Raw genomic sequence first — 20,069 nt, 5'->3', positions numbered from 1 at the left:
AGTCTTAAAGCATCTATGAACTTATGTACTAGTCAGCACAGGAAAGCTCTTCGATTATTTTTATATAAACAATTTTCATGTTTTTCATTTTTATTATAAGCAAGATAACTAAATACTAATACAAGAAATTTAAGAATTCAAGTCAATACGCTTCGTATTAATTACATACATTTTTTTTGTCTTTAATCGCTGAATTTTAATCTTGACTCAAAGTAATTTTTTAACATTACAATCTCTAGATAAATTTGATAATTTTGTTTTTACGAGACAAGATTATCGTCTTTTTTACGATCACGTATGAAAGAGCAAAAAATTTGGTATGATTTAAAACAAGTCCTTAGTAACTCATAGTCTCATAATGTGAGAACATCTGTTTTTCACATTTGCATTTTTAAAATATCATGCAACATATTTATAAGCTTAAAATAATGTACTTATATGATACATACAATATATATAAATCAACAAATTGTCTACATTTGATTATATATATATATTGCAATTAATTACGTGAATCTGTGAAATAAATAATTTGAATAAATTAGTTCATTGAATTCTGATCCATCAATATGTACTAAAGTGTGTGTGAATTTTAAAATGTAGCAAAATATCTTTTACTTGTCTTTTTTTTTGTCATGTTTTCTGAAAAATATATCGTGATACCTAAGTTTGAATATACTAAGTTCAATTCCATCAAGTTAGATGCCATATTGGTAGAAAAGAATTGTGATGAATTTATATTGAATTGTTCCTTCATATGTAACAGTACTGTTTGGTACTCTTTGGTAAAACAATAAGAATGTTTTACAAAAAAAATTACTCCAATCGTATTATTGTTATACTAAATACAGTTAAAATCATATTATACAAAATATATTTAGAAGGACATAGTTCATTGCAATGTTAATGAAATAATTTTCAATCTATTGTCTGTTCGTATTTCATCGCGTTTGATGAATAAGCTTGTAAAATTAAAAAGAAGAACAATATTTACCAAACTATATCACTGTAAATCATTACACTAAACACAGTTTATATAAAAAGAAATTAAATAGTCGGCTTTTATTAATGATCGATCATAGAAACTGCATCTTCATTAAAAGCCAATCCACCTAACAGTAAATGAATGTATGTACAATTAAGTATTACAAGTTACACGTTCTTTTTGAGTATTATCTATTAAATTTATTTAAAAGTAACTATATAAGAATAATTGTAATGTATTTCCATGAGAAATACGCACAATCATCTGTTATAGTGTTTCGTTCAACAGCCACATGAATTTATTACCAGGTGGATTAACTGGATACTAGGATTGGTGATTATATTTATTCTGTTTTCCAGAAAAATTTAAGAACACAATAAAATTATAGTATGTAAAACGTACAAGTAATGCATGTAAGAAAGAACTTTTAAAAATGTATGAACTTGATCTGTACATGATCATGAACTGTATAATAGTTATTGGAGATCGTAAGAAAAATTTCATATTTAGTTTGAAAATAGTTTTCGTAACTGTAATACTGACAACAATAAATTCATGTCAGAAGCAGTAGTAACTCGCAACATTAAAAGCGACGCGGACTGCAATTATTTGAACGAAATAATGATAACATTATAATCATCAATAAACAGTAGTAATATTTGTAGTTATACAAACAAGCTATTCTTAACTATATTGCAAAATGCAATATGTGATAGCACAGATGAAACTTTAAAACATATTTCCTAGGATGTGAACCAAACATTAAATGATTTCATGTTCTGATATCATTAAAACGAATATAAATTTTAAAACCCATGCCATGTTTCTATTGAGCTTTTTTTTTATTAGACTCTCAATACCTAGGATGATTATCATCAACATTTTTAGATATAATTTAAACGTTAGAAACGAAATTGTAAAGTAATAAAATTCCTACAAGATTCAAAAGGAATGGACAATGTAAACATATTTTCCAACAAGTTAAAAATGAAATGCCAATTTTGTTGGGAAACTATTTGAAACTTCGATAAATTAAATATGCGATAACAAAAATATTGATAATGGAGTCTAAAAAAAGGTAGTAGTCGATATAATATTAGATAAGATACATGGGACTGCTAACTAGTAACACATGACTTTTTTAATAGAAGTAGGTAAAATCGCTAGAAATACATTAAAGCATAACAGTGACTATATTAATCATATTTTTCTCCATCTGACTCCTGCAGTCATATACATACACACATGAACATACATTCTTTCTTCAAAGCATCCAGTATACATTAACAGTTATACATATACATCGAGCAGAATGGCTGTGAGCCATTTCGGTCGTAAGACTAGCTGAGGCCTGTACTAATGTAGACTGTGCTATTAAAGAATTCAGAGCAGAATAAGTTTTTCGATAAGCATTTTTACTAAACAAGGATATTCAACTATTATAAGCACAGTACATGTAAAGGCCTCTAATGTAAATTCATTCTTCATTATCTTTTTCTCGTTCAGAAATTTAATTCGTTCGTTCAAAATATTCTCCGCGTATGAATTGATTTTTTTTTGTCTGCTGCGAGGCACATATCAAATGTTAATATAATGCTCGCGCGGTTATACAGCGAAAATATTTTAGCGATTAACGCGTGGATGTTACAATATCGAATATACATCCTAAATACTTTCATTCGCGTCTTCCCTGCATACACACCCGCGAGAACGAGGGTAGCAATATACGTATTAGCAAAACTATATTAGGATAACAATTGTAATGATAATGTATGATCTCATACCTAGTGGATAAGGGCAACAAGTTAAGTTAAGAATGTATTACGAGAACGAATAAATTCAAAATAGTAGAATATAGTTTGCTGAAAGTTACGTTATTGATCGGTATGAGAAGGAGGAGCAGTTGAATTATCAGTATTCGTATGTAACGGTTCTGCTGGCGGTGTACCGTCGTGAGAATTTCCTATGTGCGGAGTGGCTGGCGTAGCTGGTTGAGACTGAGACGCCCCTGGTGGAGCGTATATTAGTCGATAGCCAGCTGGTAAAAAGAAACCGCCGTGTGGTGTACAGCTAAAAGTTTGAAAGTTTGGTACTGGTTGGTTCTCGTGATATTGGATGTAACCCCCGCTTCCCGTCGAACTCGATATTGGAATAGGCGTGACTAATGATCCAGTGGAGGACACCGCAATATTCGTTCCATCCGGTATAATAGGTGCGAACTGATATTGAGCTGAATTTATAATTGCCGAATTATGCGTTGAATCAAACGATTCTCCTACTTCACTTGTATAACTACTGGATTGCTGCGAGGGCATATTTTGCATAGTTTCAGAAGGCACTACTGGAATTGGAATAACGTAAGCGTGTGGTATTCCAGCTGTCGCCTGCTGCGGTTGTAGTTGCAAAGGAGTTTGCTTTAATTTTTGCATAGCTAATCGTAACGTTTCATCGGTGTCTGGATAATTACTTGATGCTTTTTGCAATGGAGTTTGAGGCGTTGTATTAAACATTAAATAGTCTTCTGTACCTGGAAGTCTAGTTTGTCCTGTATTAAATAAAAAAGATCACATCATTATAACAGACGATAGAAATTGTACGGATAATACGAATTAATGAAAAATCGATCGCAAATGAAAAATAATTACTCACCCGCCAGACTAGTCGCGACGGTGTGATAAAGTACCGGATGGTGTTGATGATGATGCTGATGAAGTGCACTTGCTTGTTGTTGCTGCTGAATCAGTAATTGTAATTGATGTTGTTGGAAACGTTCCAATTCTTCCCTGTGTCTTCTCTGCAATGTCTCCAATTCCATTGTTTGCCTACAGAAGAATCAGATTAGTTCGTAATTCTCGTAAAACGTGATCATTTGACTCTTACAGAAATCAACCTACTTTTTTATGAGCAACTGATATTCTTCGCTCGGCGTCAATGTCCAAAATCTTTCATCTTTTTCCATTGGCTGAAAGTAATACATCGATGTTTCGTTAAAATATTATTAATGTGTTTGATAGTAAATATATTTGCAATTGAGATACTCACTTCTAAAGGAGCATTAATGGGTTGAGTAGGTTGCGTGGGTGGAATAGAACCTTCGCGACTATGAACTACTTGTACCAATGTACCTGTAACTAAGAAATTATTTAAAATATTTAAGCAATGAAAATGTATACTCAAGAATGCTTACCCTGTGCGTCCTCCGCGTGATAAGTCTTTGAATCCTCGGTGTGGTGTTGTTGAGTTGATGTGGCAGCATTGCTTGGAGGACCTGCGACCTTGGAAACCACGAATCTTGATATTTTTCTAACAGGTTGAGTTGTACTAACCTTCTATCAAAATCGCACAGTTATTTTATTTTTCGGAAATCTATTATCGTAGACATTGACGCGCAATTATTTAAATGTACACATACCTCAGAAGCATTATCCTGAGATTCTGTTAGCACGGGGGTGTTCGTGTCGGAGCGGCAGGTGACGACACTGTGGGTAACACTGGCAACAAGTACAGTCGTTACGGGTGGAATAGTGGTTAATAAATTTTGAGTAGACTGCAACGATGGCTGCATTTGAGTAGAAGTAATAGCAGAGACGGGCGGCGTCAAAGGTTGTGGAGAAGCTGTTGAGAGAATCGAGCCTCTGTGATGAATCTTTGCTAATTCCTGTTCTAGTTCCTGGAGACGAGAACCAGGCCTCTGCGTTCGAACTTTTATACTCTCTTTACTAGGACTCATGGTTTCCGATCCCGAAGGACCTACTCCCGGCGTTGGACTATCGAGAGAGCAATCTACATGCTACACACATAAGATGATTTTCAATAATAAGAAAACTACTTAATAAACAAATTTGAAATTTATAATATTACTTTTTATTAGTCGTATTTTTTAATTTTTTAATACGAAACTTACGGTTTGAGACAGTGCAAGTTGATGAATGGAGGTTTCATGGCCTAAAACGGAATTTTCAACATTTGTTGTAACATTTGAATCGGCTAAGGAAGTTGAAGAATGTATTGTTGTCTGAGGCGATAAAGGTCCCTACAATGAATTATTTGTATTAATAAGATAATCATCAAATGATTAATTTGCTATGTATTTTTAAAGAATAACTTATACTTACAATTCCATGCGTAGTTGAGATTGGCATACCAATGTTAACAAGCTTCTGCTGCAAAGAATGCATATATGCATCGTATCCTCCTATTATTTGATGATTATGAGGGGTGGCTGGATAACTTATAGGTGGTGTGCCCACATTAAGTGCTTCGGACGGTTGATTTGTTAGCTGCACAAGTTTTTGGTGGAGATCCGCTATCGTCTGTGGACCTGTCCCACCTGGACCAGTTGTCCCAATAGTTGCATCTGAGACTTTGTCTAAAGAATTTTGTTGACTAAGTTTCCGATGTTGCTGCTGCTGTTGTTGCTGTAATATCTGGTTTTGCGTAAATAATCCTGAATCTACAGATTCAACGATCGTGTGTTCAGGAGTTACGTCGTGGCTAGAATTCTCGGTTTCCGATAGTAGATGATATTCTGTACTAATGCGCCTAATGAATAAACAAAATAAAGAATTATATAAACTATAGAATTCTGTAAAAATTTATTTTCTTAACTGCAATGTACGCACCCAGTAGAGTTAGTTAAATCTTGATTTTCAGCTTCCGTTGTTTTTCCCAAGAGTTGTTGATCTGGGAGTTTTAAATGTAATTGAGACTGATCAGGTGTAGGAAAACTTTCTAAATGTTGTGTATCTTGTATAATTTGTTGTTGTGTAGGGACAGTTTGTAGCAATGGTGGTACAGTTTGTTGAGTAAGTCTTATTGGTACAGTCTGTTGCATAATAGTTTGATTTGTGGCAGGAACCCACTTCCCTTGCAAGGATAACGCTTGAACCGCTATTCCTTGAAAAGCTTGTTGCGACATTTGCAACTGTGGATCCATTTGTTGAGCTGCATTCAACTGCATTGTTTGTTGCGAAGGTATTTGTGTTTGATGAGACTGCTGAGTAATTTGAAACGTTTGTGAAATTCCTTGCTGCGCTATATTTGTTTGATAATTATGTTGTAATTGCGATGGCATTTGCATTTGACTTGCTTCGGGTTGAATAGGTTGAAAATACTGTTCAGATTGAAGAGTAGGCTTATATTCGAGTACTGTAGCTGTTGCAACGTTTGGAATCGGCGTTTGTTCGTGGCTAGTCAAGCAATGAGGCGTTGTAGACTTTGATTTAGGATTTGAAAGTATATTCGCCAAATTTTGTGCTAAGTCTGGAAGTGTTGATGACACTTCTTTCGTTTTTAGTGCAACTTTTGGAGCAACTTCTGCAGGGACTTGGTGAGCAGGAACTGAAACAGGAGCAGATGTGTTCGTCGGAACATTCGTTAGATTTTGAGGCGCTGCTTGAAGTTGTTGAACTGGCTCTAAAACAGTCTGTGAAAGAGGTGTAATATTTGACCCCTCTTGCGGAAGTAGTTGAACATGTTGCTGCACAGAATGCATAGATGTACTAGGTGCAACCATTGATTGTTTTTTGTCATCTGTAAGATTAGCCGTTTCTGACATTTGCGAATCCGTAGATAAATTCGACGTTGTAGAAATATTAGAAATCCTGCGGTTTCTTTCGTCTACAATCGCAGTTGGTTGCAACTGTTGTATCGGCCCGGAAAGTATTACATATTGTTGATGTTGCTGCGGTATTTGTTGAGACTGGAATTGCTGCAACGGTCGTTGAGTTTGCATTTGTCCTTGATGCTGATGCTCAGGTTGAATATGCATTTGCGTTAAATTATGTTGCACAGTAATTTGTTGCTGTTGCAATAAAACATTAGACTGTATAGGCTGATTCTGATACTGTCCCTGTAAATTGACGCTGTTCGAAGAAACTTGAGCTTGCAAATCTTTCTGCGATGCAACCACGATGTTTTGAGGAGCGGGTTGTATTTGTTGAGATGATTGATGCGTTATCGTTGATGCTGGTATAATTACACTATGTGGACTAGATTGCATAGCATTAATATTTTGCTGAATCTGTGGCATAGGCTGCATCGTTTGTCCTTGCACAGTACTTTGAATACCAACCGTTTGTTGTCCTGTTTGCAAAGGTTGAGCATTATCTACTTGTTCCCCGACATATTGTACATTCTGTATAATCGTTTCAACGTTCGACTTTTCAGGAATGGGTGCAGCTTGCGTTTCTAAAATATTTACTTCCGAATCGTCGTGCTTTAATTGTCCTTCGTCAGCTACACTGGACTGTGTTAATAAACTCGGTTGCGTTGCCAAAACATTAGGTTTATCTGTACTGTCTGCAGTTGTAACTGATTCTTCTTCATTTCCAAGAACCTTCTGTTCGATTACAGGACTGACTAAGAAGCGAGAAATTTTTCGCATCGGAGGTGGTGCAGTCAGTGCAGCCACTTCCGTAGATGTGGGGTCGGATTGCGCTTCTTTGTTTGCTTCCTTTTCTTGAAGTTCAGTTGTATCTTGAACTACAGATTCTTTTGATAATTCGCTCGATTGATTTCCAGCTGCGTCATGTATTTGATTTTGAACGTACGATGTCGAGCTCTGGTAAGACTTAGAAATATCATCCTTGGGCAACTGATATACTTCGAAACCTGTGTCCGCATTTATCATAGGGACTACAGTTTCTGGAGTATCAGTTGGATCGCTTGGTAAATTGGTCGGCGTTAACGTGTCTGTATTTTGCGTGGAGGTAGATGACCGTCTGGATGCTTCAGCTGATGTACTTTCAGGACCCACTTGGCTGTCAGGTGTTTGGACATTTTGCTGTTTTTCCGTAGAGGCACTCGTAATGTGAGAAATAATTTGATCGATCGGCAATAATTTTGTTGGGGTAGAGGTGTTCGAAGTTTCGTCTCTCTGGAAACATATAATATATAATTGCTTAATTGAAAATGATAGGCTTTATCACGAAATGATTGCAATACACATGAACAAAACAAAGCTAAACTAAATAATTAATTACAAAGTATAACCTAAATAGAATTACAATAAATAACACGTTTGAAGGAAAACAAAAGTACGTATATCTAAATGATGAACATCTATACCAAAATGATACTACCTTTAGCGAAATCTGTTCGAATAAATGCTATTTCAAGGAATATAAAATTGTTTGTCTATGTTGACATAGCAGTTTGCATTATTCAGGGTTTATACATACAGAACTCTCTGAAATACAGTGATTTATACAAATGTATGACAATTAGTACTAACAGGAATCATATTCTAATGAAGAAATATAATCTTCCTGAAACGCTTTCTGAGTAAAAATTAGGTGTGAGGATTAAGAGCACTAAAAATAAAAGCATGAATCACCTTATTTAAATACTCCAAAGATCGTATTATGAATTGCCTATGCGGATGAACTTATAAAACACAGGAAATGTCGTCATATGAAATTGCTGTGCCTTAAAAAGATACACAAACGTCCGAACACAATGTATCGTGAATAAAAAAAGGATGTACAAACGTCCACGACTGTACGACGAAATATAGGAAACGGGAATGGGTACGGCGGGGACGATGAACTCACCGAACGGTGTCTACGATGGACTTTGTACGACGATCGGTGGCTGCTTTGACGAGTTAGCGAGCCATGTCTCACCTGCTGCGTCCAAAACGATACACACCAATTATATGCATACCCTTGTTTTTTTTTTTTGCGAGGTCATGAGATACACATTTGGAGCACAAGACCGCATTACGCTATTCTAACACGAAATTTATAAAGTATATAGTTCCATTATGGAAAATAATATTCAAAAAATTTGACGACAATTACTCTTAATGATCGTTTCTCTAGAAGTAAAACAGTCCTGTGATACGTATTATGGACTTTTGTGTATCGAATCCTTAAATAGCAACTAATAACACTATTAACGATACTCATTTTTGAAAACATTTCAGATCTTCGGGTTTATTAATAATCATTCCACGAAACGACGATAAAAAGAAAACCATTACCTTAGCTGTATCAAGACTGTGGTCACGATCTCTAGGTCGACGGCTAGTAACTGGACTACCACCGGCTGATTGATCCGGTGGACCATGTGCCACTAAAGGTAAAGCCCGTGTAGGATCCAAACGTAATTGTTTAACGATATCTTCTATCAATTCTACAAATGTTTCACATTGGGATTGAGGTAATAAATTTTCGGCAACCTGCAATAAAGATAAGAAAAAACAGTAATATAAATTTCTGTTGTTATCTATTGTAATAGTAACATTTAAAGTAGTATCGGGTGCTTACCAAATTGTTAGCGATATCTGTAGGTACCATGTCGTCTCTATCGAATTTAAATGTCACAGTTTTTTGTTTGCTAGTGTCTAGCTGACATTCAACAGTCACCGATTGCCCTTCACCACTGCTTACAGACAAAACTGTCAATTTAATACCAGGTTTTTTGCGCTTTGTACCAGATCTTCTTATTCTACACCTTTCAGAGGTGACGTTCTCAGAATTTTCTTGAGTTGTTCTACAAAATCGAAATATTCAATGAAATATTTAAGTGGTAACTCCCTTCAGAATAACTGAAATTTCGAAACCTACCCGTCGCTCGACGCTGTAGATTGAGATGTAACATTCGCATTAGTCGAATTAGGTGCATTCATTGGATCTTGAATATTAGAGGGTACATCTGGTGGCAAAGACTGTATGGAATCCATTGTATCTTGCTTAGGCAAAGATGATCTTTCTGTAGTAGAACACTGATCTGTAGTTGAAACGAAATGTTGCTGATGCTGCGATGTTGTCGTTGATTGCACGGGAACACTCATTCCAGACGACATAGGGACAGAAGTGGGGACGTTGGAATTTTGTGGATATTGCATTTGAACTAGAACGTTTTGTTGGGATTGCGATTGGTGTCCGCTGTTTGAAAGAATTGTAGATGCGTTCTGCATGTTTGGAATAGTGGAAGTCGTTGCACTTTGTATAAGTGTCGCGGATGATGAACTTTGAAGATTAATGTTGGATGGTACGGAGGTTTGAACTTGTCCTGATTGTTGCTGCATGTAAGGTTGCGAAGCTGAAGGTGCTGAACTTCCGGGAATACTTGCATGGGGATAAATTTGGGTTGTGGGTTGACTGGATGATAACATTTCAACGTGTCCAGGAGGATTGGAACTGGTGTACGAATGATATATTTGTTGAGATATGTTTTGTTGGTATATAGGCTGTGGGTTGTATCCTGAATTTCCCGAGGTACTTTGTTGATAGAATTGTTGATTTTGAACGGATGCGGAACCCACTGCGTGTTGGTGTACTTGTTGTACATGGTGTACTTGTGGTTGCGGATATTGCACTTGTTGTGGTTGTTGAATCTGTTGATGTACGTGTTGTTGTTGAGATAAAATTTGTATCTGAGGTTGCATCTGCGACTGTATTTGGTGACTCATCTGCTGCTGCACGTTCATTTGATTCAGCTGTATATATTGCTGTTGTTGGTGCATATGTTGCTGCTGTTGTATTTGTTGAGTTACTTGAGGAAACTGTGGTTGAGTTTGCACAGTCTGAGGAGTAGAACACTGCGAAGAAGTAGCCGTTAAATTTTGCGAAACATGCTGAGGATATTGTTGCTGTTGTTGCTGGTACTGCTGTTGTAATTGTTGCTGATACTGCTGCTGTTGATATTGTACTTGCTGTTGCGAAACTTGCGGTACTTGTTGCATTTGCTGAGCTTGCTGTGGTTGAACGACTGATGTTTGTTGCTGTATCAAAGGTTGTTGTTGAACTAATTGAACTTGTTGAGGTTGTAAATTATGTTGCTGGGGTTGTTGCAAATTATGTTGCTGGGGTTGTTGCAAATTATGTTGCTGGGGTTGTTGCAAATTATGTTGTTGGGGTTGTTGCAAATTATGTTGTTGGGGTTGTTGCAAATTATGTTGCTGGGGTTGTTGCAAATTATGTTGTTGAGGTTGTTGCAAGTTATGTTGTTGAGGTTGTTGCAAGTTATGTTGTTGAGATTGTTGCAAGTTATGTTGCTGAGATTGTTGTGTAGTAGGTTGCATTTGTTGTTGCGACTGAAGAGGTATTTGGTTCTGTTGTAATTGCATTTGTACTTGGCCTTGCATTTGAATGCCAATATTTGACTGCAGTTGTTGTTGTAATTGCATTTGTTGGAGTAATAATTGTTGTTGCAATAGATTTTCATTGGCCGTGCTAGTGGTGTCTGCTTCTCTATCTAGACGTTCTTTTTCTTCTTTGGCTTTACGTTCTTCTCTTTCCCGTAATAAAGTAGTGATTTGCGATTTTAACATCTTTGCTACAGCCTTAACGTCTTCTTCGAGTATGAGGCTAGATTTAGCCATTTCCGAGGCTACCTCTTCCGCGTTGTCAGCTTGGATATCAAAGTCAAATTGTATCGCTTCGTTCTCTTTATGCTTGTTGGTACGTTTCTTGGGATCTAGTACCCGGAGTCTAAACTCGACGCGAGATAGTTCCGTGTCTGCTACAGCCGAATCTCGCGAAACCATTTCTAATTTTAATCCAACGTCATCCGCGAAAAATTCATGATTTAAAAGATCTTTGACCAATGGCCGTTCTTCTTTTTTTAACCGAATACACATTTCTATGATTTCACGTACTTCTGGATTTTCTACTTTATCGTAGCTCTGTGGTTTGACACCCTGCACAATAAAAACGGGAATTAATAGCATCTGTAATTAATCTGTAGAATTAAATAGAAATTAATATTAAGTAAATTATTTACCGATACTACTCGTTTGTATATTTGCGCTGGCCCAGTGCATTCAGAATATGGATATTCGCTAGTAGCCATTTCAAGCATACACATTCCAAACGCATAAACGTCAACAGATTCATCGTAATGTTCTTCATACATCTCAGGTGCCATGAATTCGGGCGTACCAATGACACTCTTTGCAAAACTTCGATTTTTAAGAGTTGCAAGACCTAAATCGCCAATTTTTACACTCCCTGTGGTACCAGTAATAAAAATATTGTCGCACTTCAGATCACGGTGAATAATTGGCGGTGATCTAGAATGTAAAAAGCTAAGGCCTTTCAAAATTTGCCGACACCAAGACTTCACTACTTTCGGGTTAATTTTTTTAAAACGTCGTAGGTACCTGTATACAATTATACAACAAATTAGAATAGCAATAACAGTAATCGAATTAAAAAAAAAAATGCTTGAATCTAACTTACGTTTTTAATGTTCCTGAAGTCATAAGTTCAGTGACTAGTACAATGTATTTCCTACGTGTTAGTGTAACTTCCCAATAGTCATAAAACCTAACAATATTTGGATGCTGTAATCCTTTCAACATTTCCGCTTCCTCTCGAAACCTCAGTCTTTCAGTTTTATTCAATTTTTTCTCCTAGAAGAAAGTATGCATTTCGAAGTATTACAACTATAACACCATGTCAAAATACGTGATTTTATTTTTCTCACCTGTAATTCACACCAAGCAACAGCTACGCCAGTTTGAGTATCCAAACCTCTGTATACAGTCTTAAAGCTGCCTCTGCCGATTTCTTCCTCAAATTTTAAAAATCTGCCATCCGGTGATATACCTATGGCTTTTTCTTCGTCATCGTCATCTTCGACGTTTTGAATTTTAACTTTCTGCAATAGACTTTGAACTTCTTCCATTGCCATTGTTTTTTGCGTTAATTTTTCGTCCGCTTTAAAATTTTCATCAAGTAGAGGACCAATAAAACCCTCCACTGTTTCTTCCTGCGCGACTGCTTCCTTCTGAGAATGATCCGCCATTTTCGTCTCATCCTGCGTATCCGTGTCTTTAACATCCTCCATTTCTGTGTCTAAAGGTGGTACTTTTCCTAATTTACTCAGAGATTCATGAAGCGCTTGTGCAGCAACAATATCGCTGATACTGGTGCCATTGTCATCTTCGTCATATATCGTCACTTCTTCTTCTTCGTCTCCTCTTTGTGTCTCCATATCTTTGCCCTCGGTTTCCACTATCTCTTCTGACACTTTTGACGTCACAAACCTTGAACTTTTCACCACTTCCTCATGTTGCTCCATGTCCTTTTTATCCTCGTTTACGTTTTCTTCAGAATCTTTCGTCACATCTTCCTTTTCCGCGATATCAGTAGCTTTCGAAGAATCACTAGACATTTTCCGTTTCGTTTTATCATTATTTTTAATATTAACTGCTGAAGTCGTGCACGTTACAGACGTATCTATACTTTTTTCCATAGTTGTCTCTTTTAAATTTTTACTATTTTGCTGCTCGATTAATTTTTCTGTAACATACTTATTTTTAGATTTTGCGGTTTTGTTCTCGCTGCTGCTATATTTCGTACTTATGGAAGATGTAGAGAATACTTTTTGTTTATTTTGCGTAGATGTTTCTTCATCGATACTATTTGCCGATATTTTTCTTGTTATATTTGAAATTTTAGAAGATTCAGAACATTCTATAACTTTTTGCTCGCTAGAATCTAATGATACTTTCCTATCTGATACATTCTGTGACGACTTAGCACCTTCTTCACTGATACTGCATTCCACACTTTTCTCATCTTCATCCGATTTTTTCGACTTCACTCGATTAATTGGCGTCGAAGGCGTAGAACTCGATCCTGCATATTAAAATAAAATATGAATCGTGATATTTTCAAGTTTATACTATGAAATTTATGTACGTATGTATATAGTACCTGGTATACTGAACACATTTTCTGTTGCTGTAATAGCTTCTTCTGCATCGCTAAAGCTGCGTTCATTTTCATTGTCTAAAGATGGTGAATTGAGATTCCGAGATGACGATTTTTCAGAAATACGCTGTGCAGACAAAACTTTCTTTTTAGAAGAAGGTGAGCTACTCGCAACTCCATTCGTTGTTATAGATAATGAATCCCCGCTATGATCACTCCTCTGCGTTCGTATTTGTTTTTTGCAAATTGTTGTAGAGGAACGACTTATATTTGATGCCTAAGTAAAATGTACACGATTATTATTTGTTACGAAAATTGATATCACCGCGATTAATATAAAACTATACAAACTTTTCGGTCCCCACTATTATGAGCACTAGTGCCAGCTTGTGAAACAATAGACAATTTTCTTTGGCGTTTATGATTATGTGTGTGGTTATGAATTCTTTGAGTAGTAACAACAGAACATGAGCCTCCACCTTCCTGAGAGGCTAAGTGTCCCACTGCCAAACTAATCCCACCCTGGCTACTACCACCTCCACTGGCCACCAGCTTTGGACATAAACTTGACAGGGCACTTCCGCCTGAAGAACGTTGCCTATTTGTCTCATACCTAAAACAACATTGAAGATACTATGTAATTTTAAAGTTACATACCTTTGAAAAAACTGCAATTTTTATTTCTTAGAATGTAGTAAAGTGTCTTTTAAACGTTATTCTGTTTTATTGAAAAATATATAATTTAACTAAGTTATGTTACATGATCCTTCCATAATTTTTAGAAGTGCATTAATAAAGTAATCGATCTACATGTTTGTACATAGCTACTCTTTTAAAAGACAACAAGCTTCATTTTAATATTATGGAGCAAACTTATTTTCGATCTTTGCAAGGCAATACAACTACCGAAAAAAGCAAATTAAAACTATATTTAATACTTTAAAACAATATTAATGTTTTATGGGTCTAAAAGGGTAACAGGAAAATGTTATACGCATACACACGCGTGTTTTGTATTCAAATGCTTTCTCATACATGAGTATGGATAGTGGTAAATATAAATTGAGATGGTAATTAAGTTTTTAGTCTCATCGGTACTAAATGTACATGTTGGGATTGAAATTATTATATTACATAATGCCAAAATGTCATGAATGATGTCTTGAATTACTGCTGAAACTCGCAAGAGATGAAACATAAAACATGTAGATATTATTTATACATATGATAAATTAAATTAGAAACACAATATACCATGTCTATGAATATAATGCAATTTTTAAATGTTAAAAGCTGAACATAATATAAATGATATAATAATTCTATCAATGAAACATTATTTTTTCTTTTGTGTTTCAAGGGTGATATGTGCTAACCGAATAATCTTACACTGCAGCATAACAATAATCTGAATCGTATAACCACTAACCTTTGAATATCTACAAAATTTCATACTTCAAGCTGAGGCTCAGTAATTCTGAAAATATATTTGAATTTACATTTTTATTTTTTGAATGAAATTTTTCAACTTTATAAAATGAAAGGTAATTTCACTACTACAATAGTTTTTGGCCTTATGTACAAATTTTTAACGTGAATTTCTTTGTAATATATATACAACTCGATCTTAATGCTTTGAACACACTAACTAGGACCTATAGTTTTAAGAAATATTTTTAATATTTTACAGACTACAATACTGTCGGTATGTACATGTACAGTACAGATGAGATGCGTAAAAGTTTCTGTGCTTGTGTAGTTTTATTTGAAATATTATTGTACTGCATCAGTTATATATGAAAATAGAATTCAATAAATTGAAAACCTAAAATTAAGAAAGTTCATGTACTTTTATCCTTAGTTGTATGTTTAATAACACAGAGTAGTTGAATAAAATAATTTTCCAGAAAATGGAATTTATAAAATGATACAATATGTCAAGGAAATCTTAGCAAAGTGCATTCCAAATTAATGAAATGTACACAGCATTCTACAATGAGTGATACAACCAAGAATAAAGTGGTCAATTTATTTCAGCATGTAGAATCACCTGCAACTTGATTGTATAACACATTGCAAGACACTTTGTACATATATCGATTGTATAAAATGTATCACACTTAAATAAGAAGCAAAAAATGAATCACAGCAAAGTAATTAAATGACAGAATGTAAAAAATGACAATGTAAGAAGCATGATTTTGATACAGACATCATTATACCTGTCCTGCCTGCTGTGGCCAGATGAGAAAAGTCCCCGCACTGTATTGCCTATAGCTGCTCTCTTTTTAGCTTCTTTCTCCCGTTCTTTGTACCCACCAGATCCAGTGCTCACCTGATGATCTTGACGAGTGTTTCTATCTCCCTACAATCGATACTCTAATATTACAACCATTGATATAAAAATAGTTTATTTGTGTAATGATAAACTTGAAGATTTATATGAAAAAAAAAAAAAAACAGGAACAGAAAATTGTAACGAATCTATTATAAATTTACCTTAATGCTCAAAAGTTTTATATTCAAATTAGTACTCGTGTTTGTTGGCACTGGACTTAAGTCGCACCGTACTCTTCTATGCGATTTTTCAACAATGGGTGGATCGTCGTCTAACTCCAACTGATTTCCAATTGTAAAAGTACGAGTTTGTGTTAACAAAATATCCTCTGTATTGTGTTTCTGACTGGTGCTCACCGAACTCACTGCCTTGCTTTCATTGCAGCATCTCGGCATTGCACATAACCAACTTACGAATGAGCTCACTTTATAAAATTTATTCGTTTACTAAATAGTTTTCCCTTCAAATTGGCTTTCTTAGAAATTTAATGCAAACTTTTACCGTCATATTACTTTTTAGGGAAATAGCTCATGTCTTTTATTAAGATCGTTCCTCTAACTATAACATACTGAATGTATTTATAGCGTACAGAATTTATGATTCTTTTGTTCATTACAAATTTTTTCTTCTTTGTTTATTGTATATACTCTGTTATCTCAACTTCTTAATAAATATTTAATACCAAACAAGTCGAGTGATTCTGAAATCAGAAATAACATTCATATAAGAATTGTAAATATATGAATTCAAAAAATGTAAATGTACTATTAGTACACAAAATCATGAAGTAAAGAGTAATTTGTTCAGAAATCCCAAAGTATATTGTACAAAAATTTAGAAGATATAAAGTAGCTACCTATCATTTATATGTTTGTAAATTTGTTTAAAAATTATTAAGATTTCAAAAATTTATATTAAAAATGAAGATATATAATTGTCTTAATTCAAATAACAAAATATTATTATATCGTATACATTCACTAATTTCAGCAACTAGAAATATAATGATTGGTAGTTAAATATTATGTCAAAGGTTTATTGATATTTAAGAATGAATTCAAACTATTTTTTCCCAGATAAAGAATAAGGAAAAATTATTAATTGCTATTTCAATTAAATTTTCCACATTGAGTATAATTGACATTGATCAGAATAACATTTCTTTGTTTTAATAAACATTTTTGTTTTAAATAGAATCTTAAATAACATTAACAATTTTTCTGAAAGTTTGCATTAAATATGTGCTGATACTTATGTGTAATATAGATGTGTGAGTACATATACATATATACATATATGTATATATAAAACATACCATATGGTAAATATACGAATAATTTAGTATTTGCATGGTAACTATATTAAAAATCAAACTGAATCACGACAGCTTGTTTTCTATGAATAAAAAAAGAAAAAGAAACAAAATCAGGGGCACAAGAACATTGTGATTGAAATAGGATTCTATCAATAAACCTTGAATTAATCTATTTTACAGAAGCCAGAATTGCGTGTGTATGGTCTTTCTTGTAGCACTATGTAATTCCTGTTTTGCAAACGTTTATATGCTGTATGGATTGTGTAAATTTAGCAACATCGATAGCATAAATGTTGATCACGTCGACTGCCAATAAATGTGAGGGCAACCGATCTCAGAATTAGTGCTTCAGATATATATCTAACGTTGCATACAAAATATTTCGTTATTTGTCAACAAGGAAAAAAATTAATAAATCTCTCGAATAAGAACGGAACCACCGCAGGACTACATGTCTAAACGAAGAAAATGAACGGGAAAAAAATTTACTTCGTCAATAACGCAGTATGTTGTCAAGCATCATGGAACAGTCACTTGAAAAATGTTGACAGTATATAGCAAGTAGCAGGTCTTACGTATATACCGTGATATACGTATCTCACGGACACATCGTTGCACTGCATGCTGTACACAGGAACGACTGCGTATTACGGGGTGAAGAGGAAGTACCACACACATATAACCGTAAATCAAATAAATGCACACATTCGTACGCGCGCATATAGCCAGACACCAAGATAATGTGACATCTATCCCAAAAATATCGCGTCAGTACATATTTTACACATTGTCCCACGGCAATAGACTTCCAGCCGTACGAATAGATTCAAATCTCTTCATCCTTTAAGAACGTCACGAGCCTATCCCAGATTTTTTACTGATAAAATGCATCGAGAAGACCGCAAGGTACTTGTCATGCGGAGATGCGTGAAACAACAATACCTACATAGTGTCGCGGTTTCGTGCGTATATGCGGATTATTCGTTCAGTTATCGACAGTTTTATTACCTCCGTTATGGACACAGTCATATTAGCTTCGCGACGCACTGACAAACAGCACTCGTAATTCATTAGTCAGCCGGTACTCACATTTGTGTTGCAGAAAATCGCCCGACTACACCCAAATAACCACCATTTTTTTTCACTGAATAATGCGCACTCTCGCGGTGCTATGCGTTAACAATGATCAAGTTATGAATTCATGCTGCGTACACACCAAAACACGATCTGTTATCAGACAAAGCCGATCGCAGTTCATTGAAAACTGCTGTGACGGTTTTATTTGTCGGTAATACTCGCTAATTGATTTTTCTTCTGAAAAAGATTTTCAAACATAAATCGTTACGCTATTGGAATTCTTTTTTTTTCTACTGAACCTTACCGAAGCATTTCGACATAGGTAATTACAACAACTAAAACCAGAGGCACATACTCGTTTCAAAATATTCTTATCGCTAAGCGAGAAGAGAAAATATTGACCGGTCAAGGTCACTTTCCCGGTTGTGAATCATCCTATGCTCGATCAGTAACGTAATCAGCATATTGGAGCCCCGCTCTTTTAAAGAGAACATGATTCCTTCTGGATCTCACATAATATTCAAAGAAATCGTTATTTTATCTTGGTACAAAAAGTAATTTTTATTCGAGTAGACATCATTCGAACTTAGACAATAAGTTATAGATTACAAAATTAGTTGAACTCTATATGTATAGTAAGTAATATTACTGCAGTTTGCCACAGATCTACGAATTGAATTCTCCAGATAAGATAGACGCGATATTATTAATTGTTTGTTGAACAGTCATCAATTACTCGATAATTTGTCAGTACATAATTAGTTTGAACAGGTTGTCCGAATGATTAATAGCGTCACGTCTAAGGTATGGCATGATATACAGTATGTAGTAGTTAGACCTTACCAGACTTTACCTTTGACTCTAACCAGTACACCCAGAATAAAATCCTGTAATATTGCTCTTTGTACTAAAACTATTACGATTATCTAATCATGACCTGTTTATTAGAGCATATAAATTTAGTAATTATTTTGTTTTCAAGCTCTGGCGTACCATATGATAGAGAGGGAAATTACGTGTACGACTTTGCTGGAAAAGAACACGATATACATATCGCTAAAAGTAAATTAACAAGAAAGTTAAAAGATAATTTGTAAAGACTATCGCTCTCATTACAGATCTAAAACCGATTAACGTCTATTATCTTAAAGACATTTCTACTATGACTCATTGTACGATTTCAATTGTCGATATGTATACAATATCAGCAAAAAATAAAGATATTTAATTATGAATTCAAAATAAAAACAGTTCATTATAAGCACTTTCAGATTTTCTATATACGTATTAGCTTTTTTACCAATATTATTTTTCGTCAAATACGACGAAGAATTTGTTAAAAAAATATTCTAACATCTCTAATCTTCCTTACGAAATATGAAGTGATTAAACGATAGATTAACAAACTGGTAGGATAAGAATAGTGACCTTGAGAAATTAATTTTCCTAAATGCTTCAATAGAGGGCCACGAAGAATAAACCGATTTTCATCAATTCTCTGATAGCATCCAATCAATTCGCTCGAATAGTGAAATTCTTATCCATGTTTAAATATTCCCGCGTTTAAGGCGGAACTTTTTAAATAAGCCTTGCAGCCTAATGCCGCACCTGTACAGGGTGTCCCAAAAATTTTGTAACACATTGAAAGAGGTGGTTCGGGAGGTGATTTGAAACAACTTTTTCCTT

At 34.8% G+C, this 20,069-nt stretch overlaps 1 protein-coding gene across 11 annotated transcripts; it reads right to left on the bottom strand.

Annotated features, from left to right (window-relative positions):
- Positions 1-2,108: 2,108 nt before the first annotated feature.
- On the bottom strand, positions 2,109-18,801 carry LOC128891629 (serine/threonine-protein kinase WNK1-like). Of its 11 annotated transcripts, XM_054151272.1 has the most exons (23): positions 18,688-18,801; positions 18,396-18,620; positions 17,796-17,930; positions 16,153-16,691; positions 15,876-16,018; positions 14,005-14,266; positions 13,657-13,930; positions 12,422-13,578; positions 12,175-12,347; positions 11,717-12,095; positions 9,556-11,633; positions 9,256-9,481; positions 8,970-9,167; positions 8,539-8,613; positions 5,608-7,862; positions 5,101-5,527; positions 4,890-5,018; positions 4,398-4,775; positions 4,173-4,314; positions 4,028-4,116; positions 3,880-3,947; positions 3,635-3,807; positions 2,109-3,530 (listed from the first exon to the last, which is right to left on the bottom strand). In XM_054151272.1, exons 4-23 carry the CDS (start codon positions 16,384-16,386, stop codon positions 2,860-2,862), a joined length of 9,531 nt encoding a protein of 3,176 aa, XP_054007247.1. In that variant the 5' UTR covers positions 16,387-16,691; positions 17,796-17,930; positions 18,396-18,620; positions 18,688-18,801; the 3' UTR covers positions 2,109-2,859. The 11 variants fall into 11 exon arrangements, with proteins under 11 accessions (XP_054007247.1, XP_054007297.1, XP_054007289.1 ...); XM_054151322.1 differs by having other exon boundaries at positions 4,028-4,110; positions 17,796-18,620; XM_054151314.1 differs by having other exon boundaries at positions 4,173-4,311; positions 17,796-18,620.
- Between the last annotated feature and the right edge of the window lie 1,268 nt (positions 18,802-20,069).

The sequence above is a fragment of the Hylaeus anthracinus genome, unplaced genomic scaffold (assembly GCF_026225885.1).
Source record: "Hylaeus anthracinus isolate JK02 unplaced genomic scaffold, UHH_iyHylAnth1.0_haploid 0, whole genome shotgun sequence".
Lineage (NCBI taxonomy): Eukaryota > Metazoa > Arthropoda > Insecta > Hymenoptera > Colletidae > Hylaeus > Hylaeus anthracinus.
The sequence above is the reverse complement of the archived record's forward strand: the minus strand, read 5'-3'. Positions and strand labels throughout refer to the sequence as shown.

Bases quoted from the DNA above. Each gene is read 5' to 3' on its own strand.
- LOC128891629 (XM_054151289.1), bottom strand. From the start codon at position 16,386: ATGCCGAGATGCTGCAATGAAAGCAAGGCAGTGAGTTCGGTGAGCACC. The intron at 5,019-5,100 runs GTAAGTATAAGT...AATTCATTGTAG, and splicing joins TCTCAACTACGCATGGAATT to GGACCTTTATCGCCTCAGAC. The intron at 4,117-4,172 runs GTAAGCATTCTT...ATAATTTCTTAG, and splicing joins TCACGCGGAGGACGCACAGG to TTACAGGTACATTGGTACAA.